This window comes from Sinocyclocheilus anshuiensis, unplaced genomic scaffold, assembly GCF_001515605.1.
Source record: "Sinocyclocheilus anshuiensis isolate Anshui unplaced genomic scaffold, SAMN03320099.WGS_v1.1 scaffold1205, whole genome shotgun sequence".
Lineage (NCBI taxonomy): Eukaryota > Metazoa > Chordata > Actinopteri > Cypriniformes > Cyprinidae > Sinocyclocheilus > Sinocyclocheilus anshuiensis.
Genome location: NW_015552611.1, coordinates 93,000 through 102,365, shown reverse-complemented (window position 1 = coordinate 102,365; position 9,366 = coordinate 93,000). Strand labels below are relative to the sequence as shown.

Here is a 9,366-nt window from a genome sequence, read left to right as displayed (position 1 = left end):
GTACTACAGATGTGGTACTTTACCTTTACTTCTACTTTTGCCAGTTTTCTTCTATACAAGTATCTGTACTTAAGAATGTGTCTACTTTTGCCACCTCTGATTGTTAGATACCTCCTTGATTTAGAAGTTGTATTTATTGTCATCACCAACTTGTATCAACTGGCTATTTTTCTAGACATTTTGATTAAAAAATTTGTGTTGCTATTTAGGTCAGATCTCGTCACCGCTGCCAGTTGAATGACCCCATCTGAATTACCCCATCAAGACTGTGGTGCTCACAATGCAAACTGATGAGACTAACAAGCTAGTCTCAAACTTGTGTACAGTTTCCAGCATTTGGTTGATGCTAATTTTGTGCCATGCAGGTAAAAGAAGCTTGGGAGGTGCTTGGATTGGATTTGATTGGACCACTGCCAGAAACAGCACGCAACAACATTTATGTCCTTACGATGACAGACCTGTACACCAATTGGGTGATTGCAGAACCCATTCAATCTAAGACAGCAGCTGAGGAGTCTGCAATAATAACCACAAAGTTGTACTTGTTCGGCATGGTTAGGAAAATCATTACAGACCAAGGGAAGGAGTTTGTCAGCAAGGTGAAGTTTTGTGAAGGTTTAATTGTTTTTTCCCCCTACTCTAGTCTCAACATATATGTTGTTGTCTACAGTTACTCCGGTCTTGCAAATGGACTCTAAGCTAAAGTGGGACATGCTTTGAATTAAAAGATAATGAATTGCTTAATAAGAAATATTTTTGTTTCACATTAAATGTCACCAACTGTAGGCAGAAGACAGGGAGAGGAAAAATAAGAATAGAAATTTGTAAAGATTACGTTTTTGTGTGTAAGAAGTGCCTGTATGTAGTGAAGTGACATGTGGCCAAGTAAGGTGACCCATACTCGGAATTTGTGCTCTGCATTTAACCCATCCAAGTGCACACACAGCAGTGAGTAGTGAGAACACACAGACACACACAGAGCAGTAGGCAGCCATTTTTGCTGCAGAGCAGTTGGGGGTCCAGTGCCTTGCTCAAGGGTCTCACCTCAGTCGTGGTATTGAGGGTGGAAGAGAGCACTGGTTATTCACTCACCCCTCCTACAATCCCTGCCAGACCTGAGACTTGAACCCACAAACTTCAGGTTATAAGTCCCACTCTCTAACCATTAGGCCACGACTGTAAACAAACTCATGCCTGCTCTCACCCACACTTACACACACACTTAAACTCAGTTAGATACAAACACTTACAGTACACATACAAGCAGACACATCATAGATGAAATTGTGGCATTTTTATACTACACACAATGCGTTGTTCTTCTGTTCATAGTGGGATGACCTAAAGAGGTCAGTAGTAACCAGGTGAAAGGGGCCATGAGGTGACTTTGATCAGGCACATTTTTATTCAGACAGCTCAAAAATATTAAAAACATCACATCACCAATCTTTGATGCAAATACCCACAAGAGAAAAAAATAAAAATACAAATAAATCAGAAACAACAAAAAGAAAACCAACCATAGATGGCCACAGGTTACCTCGAAAGTGAAGACAGAAGTGGCACAAGAGCAAAAGTGTTCTCACAGCAGTCAAGCTCACAGCAATCACACTGCAAAAACAAAGAGTGATCAAACCACCACACGATCCCAGCCACCTCACCACAGCCATCCACACAGTGAGGGCAACTCCGTGGCCACCACTGGCTTAAGAAACCAAAACTGAACCTACAAAAGAAAAGAATAAACAACTTAATTAACAGTGGGCAATGCAGGTGACACAAACACAAGTCAGCAATATAACACAGTCACTATTAACCCAGTTTATTTGGGGCCTAATCTCTCCTCTGCCACTCTGGGTCCCAAATTCACAGAACAAAAGAAATAAAAAAACAATAACAAAAGTATTAAATCTATAGTAAACGGTAACCATGCATCCCTCTAACATCCACTATTTTCGACTGGGACAGTCAGACAATAATCCAGACACAACACTCCTTAATCGGTGCATCATATGTTCAGTTCTCGACGAAGCTCCAGAAGTATTTAATGTAACTGCTTATCTGCTGCCATTCTTTTGAAGTGCTAGATCATTCTTTTCAAAGTTCTAAATCTGCCGCGACATCCCCGAAATCAAAAGCGGAAGAGATATGAATGAACAACTGATCATAGATTAATAACAGTAAATGATCAACTACTATCAGTTACAGACAGTGAAAAAGATGAAAATATTCATATATTCATAAATCAGTCACATCACAGAATTAAACAGTTTAAAGTACAGAGACTAAAGTGGAGCTAAATTATTCTCTTATATTCTCCAATCACACACACAGGAGCTCTGTTACTGAACTTGGGTCATTTTAAAAACTTTAAATAAACAAACACTTACAATAGTATAATGATTCCAGTTTATAATGTGGATCATCCTTCAGATCAGAGAGTAACTTCACTCCCGAATCTCCTAGTTTATTCTCAGACAGATTCAGTTCTCTCAGGTGTGAGGGGTTTGATCTCAGAGCTGAAGTCAGAGAAGCACAACCTTCATCTGTGACGCCACACTTACTCAACCTGCAGAGAACAATGACACACTCTTCACTCTCTCAGATCAGATTAGCTGTGAATCCATTTTTAAAGATAAAGTACAAACTTAAAGCACAAATCAATATGTTTGATGGATCATTGGACTGAGGTCTAAAATGTCACAAAACACAAAACATGATCATAAAACATCCAAAGTCTTATTCAAGCAGGATAAATTATATTTCTTATATGCACTACATCTGTATATTATGCAAAATGCCTGTCTTATGCAAAATCTGTTTTAATTGATGACACTATTCACTACATAGCATGTGTGAGTGTCAAATATGATCTTACCCCAGTTTCTCCAGTTTACAGTCAGGATCCTGTAGTACATCAGAAAGCAGCTTCACTGAATCTCCTAGTTTATTCTGAGACAGATCCAGTTCTCTCAGGTTTGAGGGGTTTGATCTCAGAGCTGAAGCCAGAGCAGCACAACCTTCATCTGTGACGCCACAATAACTCAACCTGTAGAGAACAATGACACACTCTTCACTCTCTTAAACATAGTCATAAAACATCTAAATTTAACCTATTTAAATATAACATATTTTGTGCTAATATGTATGGAGTTGATAATGATAGTGATGTGTGTGTGTGTGTGTTTACACCACATGTCCACTGTCCTGCAGAGTGTTGCTCCGATCATCTTCCCAAAGACCTGCCTGGAAGTTACTAGTAATCCTGAAGATCTGGGCTGCATTCCACTTAGTTTTAGTGCTCTTCCCTCACTAACTTTACTCTGTCTTGTTGACTAAGATGTAAATCATTGATTTTGTTGCATGAGTGTCCACGGGCAGAAACCTTGAAATCAGCTGAACTGGAACGTCCTAAACTCTTGATCACTTGGATTCTGCTATAGAGCTGATTTATTATTTAAATTTTTTTTCCATTTTTTCAAGTTTTGAGGGAGCGTGCAATTGGCATGCTGACTGCAGGAATGTCCACCAGAGCTGTTGCCCGTGAATTGAATGTTCCTTTCTCTACCATAAGCCGTCTCCAAAGGAGTTTCAGAGAATTTGGCAGTACATCCAACCGGCCTCACAACCGCAGACCACGTGTAACCACACCCCAGCCCAGGACCTCCACATCCAGCAGAGTTCAGCTCATGAAAAATGGGGGCAAAAACAAAAGTGTTGCGTTTATAATTTTGTTCAGTGTACAGTATATAGGTATGCTTGAGCCGTTTTAAATATGCTGTTTTTTTTTTTTTCAACAGGGGTGTGACAGCTCAGTCAGTTGAACTCACAGAAACAGAAAGAGGCTGAACACTTCATATATACTTTACAATGTGCTTCATGTGTGAGAGTCAAATATGATCTTACCACAGTTTCTCCAGTTTACAATGAGGATCCTGTAGTACATCAGAAAGCAGCTTCACTGAATGTAGTTTATTCCATGACAGATTCAGTTCTCTCAGGTGTGAGGGGTTTGATCTCAGAGCTGAAGCCAGAGCAGCACAACCTTCATCTGTGACGCCACAATCACTCAACCTGTAGAGAACAATGACACACTCTTCACTCTCTCAGATCAGATCAGTTTAGCTGTGAATCCATTATTAAAGATAAAGTACAAACTTAAAGCACAAATCCATATGTCTGATGGATCATTGGACTGAGGTCTAAATGTCACAGAACACAAAACATGATAAAAAAATATCTAAATTTAACAAACAGTATTTAAAGACCCCTGTGGTGAAAATCAAGTTTTTAGCGTTGTTTACAGGTCTATCTGGTGTTTTAAATATGCTTAAAGACAAACCATGTGACAAACTCAGTCAACACCACTGATGAGTATTTTCTCCTTAAAACTGCAGCGCACCAAAGACAGTCTCAGAAATATGGTTTGAAACTGTTTCCATATAAACAATCATTGGCTTCAGATTTGTGAATTAGTTGTGTACTCTGCTTTAAAAGTGAACAGAAATGTGCTTTTGTGATCACTTTTTAAACTGTTTATGTGACTTTGATTCAAGAATATGGAATATAACATAGATGGCATTTGTAATGGCAAAATTGCCTGTTCATAATTCTAGAAACTCTCTCATAATGCAAACATATTCGAGTCTGTATCTAATGAAGGGCCTATGCTGCATTTGGGACAAGGTCTGTGTTGGGAATATCTGAGTTGACCTCAGTGCATTTCAGTCAGTCACATTCTCATGTTCACCACATGATGTCACATGATGAAACGAGAGCACTTGGTGTTTTTGTGTCAATTATGACAAAACACATTAAAAAACAGTACAGTTATTCTTGTATATTTCGTATATTGTATATTGTATGTGCATTTGTTTCATGCTCTGAAAACACTAAAGTTTTTTTATGCTTGTTGCTCATTGGAAGCAGGATCTTGGAAGTGAAGTCAAATGACGCATCTCTCTGAGGCTGGGGCTGATCAATCTGCTGCGAGCTCACAGGTCGGATGTCCGACTTCAAGCGATGTATCAGACATTATTTCCAAGTAGGAGGACGGAAAAATCAAACTTGGAGTTGTCTGGAATGCAGCACTAGATCAGGTCCCTTAAACTCCGGTCCTGGAGGGCCACAGTCCTGCAGAGTTTAGCTCCAACCCCATAAACACACCTGAACCAGTAATCCAGATCTTCAGAAAGTTACAGGCAAGTAAGTTTGATCAGGGTTGAAGCTAAACTCCGCAGGACAGTGGCCTAGTCTGACTACTAGGTGCGTGCACCTTGATCTACTCAGTCGTTCAGGTAAGTTTGATCAGGGTTGAAGCTAAACTCCGCAGGACAGTGGCCGGCCATGAAAAATGTTAATATTTTAATAATTTAACAACACATTCGTATGTTCATGATTGTCTGATTGACACACATGTAAACAAATAAAGTATTTCTCCACCTCCGCCTTTGCAAACCTCCATTCTACTCCACCGAGATGAATTGCTTCGGGCCCTACACAGTAAAGATTGGCAAACAAGCTGAGAAAAGGTGGGGAATAATTTTTAAATGTCTGACTACTAGGTGCGTGCACCTTGATCTACTCGGTCACATGAATACGGATTCCTTCTTGATGGCACTCCGGCGTTTCATTGCTCGTAAAGGTAAACCATTTGAGCTGCTCTCTGACAGAGGTACCAACTTCATTGGAGGCAATAAAGAGCTACTGGAATCCTATAAATCCTTAACCCCTGACCTTCAAGCAGCTCTGGCCAAGCAGAAGATTTTCTTCCAATTTAATCCTCCACACGCGCCCCACTTTGGTGGAACCTGGGAGCGCGAAATACGCTCCATCAAAATTGCCCTGGAGACCACCCTTGGTGCTCAAACTGTAAGCGAAGAGGTACTACGCACAGTCATGATTGAAATCGAAAGCATTCTAAATTCCAAGCCCTGAGGCTATGTGTCATCTGACATTGCTGATCCTGACCCTGTGACCCCTAATTTGCTGCTGATGGGGCGGTATGATGCTTCCCTTCCTCTCGTAACATATCCAGACTCTGAGCTGCACAGTCACCGTCAATGGCATCTTAGTCAAATCCTTTCTGATAATTTTTGGGCTCATTTCCTCAGTAATTACCTCCCCTCTCTTCAGTCCAGACAGAAATGGCGCACCGACAATCCTAACCTGCAACCTAATACTGTCATCTTGATTCTTGATCCTCAACTTCCCCGATCTCAGTGGTCAGTGGGCAAAGTCTTCTCCCTCCATCCCAGTAAGGATGGCCATGGTAGGGTTGCTGACGTCCAAGTCAAGGACAGGACATACACAAGGCCCGTTGCCCACCTTGTTCCTCTCCCGGCCTTACCTGATCCTCCATAAATTGTCAAATTTGCACTACAAATTTGGGGGCGGCTGTTTTAAAGTTTTTGTGTCCCTAAGCTGCACCCTCAAAGCAGCGCCACAACCCTCTTAGCCTGTCCAGTTCCGTTAGCCCCAAGCTCCACCCACCCAATCTCAAGACAATTAGAACGATCTCACAGACTTTATTAGCTGCACCTGAGTCCACAGCTTGGGCTTTTGTTGCATGTGGTTGTACTGTGCAGAGGACTGAGTTTTATTCCTTTCATTCTGTTTTTCCTCCGTGTGCGTAATTGACCATGTAAGTGCCTTTGTTTGATGTTAAATATTATTTTGTATGATTTAAGTTTGGCCTAAAAGTGTTTATTTTCATGCTTGCTCTAGTTCCTGTTTAGGCATGTGCTTTAGTTATTTAATGTGCAGTTGATGGAACATTGTGGTTGCATTGTACCTTATTTAGCACTGTTTATTGGTAAACTGAAACGCTGTATATCTGTTCCCTTTATAGAAACCACACGCACACACGCACATCTACATGCACAAAACCTCCTTGGATGTACAATAAACTTTCTTATACCTGGTTTAACTAGACTGGACCTGTTTTTACTGACAGCCCCACTGGCTTCAAACTAGCTACCTAAACATCTGCCACCTCCTTAACATGATCCTCCTTTTCAGAAATCATAAGGCTTTAACCTTAGGTTATAAATGGAACATAACTGTATCTGCACGGTGGGATGGTGTTCTAAAATATAGGTAAACATGTTCAATGTGTTTCCTCTTTTTGCGAACCGTTTCTATCCTCGAGGACAAATAAGCGTTCATCTTTTCTATATCCAAAGTATTTCCATACTGCCAATTTTAATTTATATTTCGACGTGGGATAGAGATTAGAGATAACGGCCTCTGTCTCTGATGTTGTCTCCAACAACTTAAGAACAGTTAAGTGGAAAGTTGTTGCCTAGGCGCAGGTGAGATCCTGCGTCTTTTATTTTCTCCCAATATCGTAGATAAGCAAATGTACATGGTATGATAATCGCACCTGTTTATACCGTGGTATATCCTCATACCGGTATATCGTTACAACCCTAGCAACGAACAAAGCTGAAAAATTCTTTAAATTCCAAATTTCCAAATCAAAAAAGACAGCTACGACACATTCTTTAATGAAAGCATCAGGAACATAACTTAAGACAGATAAGATGATCTGCACCTAATATGTATTATTCCATAGATTGTTCCTAACTACAATTTTCATCATGTAATTTGCAATCAGTAAGTGATCATTTGTAAAGAGCAGCTCATGTGTTACAGCTCAGTCAGTTGAACTCACAGCAGCAGAAAGAGGCTAAACACTTCAAATATACTTTACAATGTGCTTCATGTGTGAGAGTCAAATATGATCTTACCACAGTTTCTCCAGTTTACAGTGAGGATCCTGTAGTACGTCAGAAAGCAGCTTCACTGAATCGCCTAGTTTATTCCACGACAGATTCAGTTCTCTCAGGTGTGAGGGGTTTGATCTCAGAGCTGAAGTCAGAGCAGCACAACCTTCATCTGTTACGCCACAATTATACAACCTGTAGAGAACAATGACACGCTTTACTCTCTCAGATCAGATCAGTTTAGCTGTGAATCCATTATTAAATATAAAGTACAAACTTAAAGCACAAATCAATGTTTGATGGATCATTGACTGAGGTCAAAAATGTCACAGAACAAAAAATATGATCATAAAACATCCAAAGTTTAATTCAAGAAAGAGAAAAACTTCTTTATTGCACTGTCTGTACTTTTATGCAAAATCTGTTTTATTAATGACACTATTCACTACATAGATCTGTACTAGTATGTATGGAGGAGTGATTGTGTGTGTGTTTACAGGTTTCTCCTCCATCACCAAATACAGTCAAATCTGAGATCACCTGCATTGTTAGATATTATTTGCGTATTGCAGTTCATTATTAAACATTGTAATAACATCCATCCGTTTTCCAATACGTTTTATCCTCTGCAGGTTTGCGGGCAGCTGGAGTCTATCCCAGTGTCTTGAACGGATGGCCAGGCCATCACAGGGCTCACAAACATTCACACCTACAGTTAACTTATAGTGTCCAATTCACCTCTGCTGCATGTCTTTGATTGTGGGGGAAACCGGAGCACTCAGAGGAGACCAACACAGACACGAGGAGAACATGCAAGAAAGGCCTCCTGACTCGGGGACTCAAAGCGGGGACCTTTTTGCTGTGATGCAACAGCGCTACCCACTGAGCCACCCCATGTAATTGTCACGAATCCGGTCCATGGACTTCCGTTCAATCGCCACCAGAGGTCACTCTTCCGTTACATTGACTCTCACACTACACAAACTGTTGCATGTCATCCCGGACTACATATCCCATCATCCATTGCACTGATTGCACACAGCTGTAACCAATCTCACACTCACTATATTACACCCACTCAGATCTTTTTCAAACTGCCGAGTATTGTTTAGCGTGTATCACTGCTATAGCTGATAGCTACCTTACGGAGCCTGCTTAGTTTTCCTAGCCTTATCTTAGTCTTGCCTTGTCTGTTTTTTCGTGTTCTGATCTTTGCCTTGTACCTGGATTATCCTTCTAGTCTCGCCCCTGTTGGATTACGTTCGCCGTCGACTGACCGTTGCCTGATCCTCGCCTGTTTTGACCGCGCCTTTTATAAAGCTTGCAAATGGATCCGTACGTCTCACGTCTTGTTTGCCCCGTAACAGAATACTCGGCCATTCAAGGATCAAGCGGCTTTACCGAAGGACATTGGCCAAGTATGAACACAGCGATTCTAATACTAGCTCTCAAGCAGGGCACACGATCACTTGAGGGTTACATTGAGGAATATTTGGCTTTGGCTAATGGCTCAAAATTACCGGAATCACAGCTGATCATCCAGTCACGTCACATCACAGCTGATCATCCTGAGTCACGTCACCTCGCATCTGATCATCCTGAGTCACGTCACAGCTGATCTTCCAGAGTCACGTCACAT

The 9,366-nt window shown here is 41.0% G+C and overlaps 1 protein-coding gene across 1 annotated transcript in view; it reads right to left on the bottom strand.

The window, feature by feature from the left end:
- Window positions 1-1,706: 1,706 nt before the first annotated feature.
- Window positions 1,707-9,366, bottom strand: part of LOC107665910 (ribonuclease inhibitor-like) — a 60,770-nt gene continuing 53,110 nt past the window's right edge. Inside the window, exons 8-12 of the mRNA XM_016456974.1 lie at window positions 7,752-7,922; window positions 3,907-4,074; window positions 2,879-3,049; window positions 2,391-2,569; window positions 1,707-1,726 (exon numbers count right to left, since the gene is read on the bottom strand). Of these exons, the coding sequence (XP_016312460.1) occupies window positions 1,707-1,726; window positions 2,391-2,569; window positions 2,879-3,049; window positions 3,907-4,074; window positions 7,752-7,922 (709 nt within the window). The remainder of the gene's footprint in view (window positions 1,727-2,390; window positions 2,570-2,878; window positions 3,050-3,906; window positions 4,075-7,751; window positions 7,923-9,366) is intronic.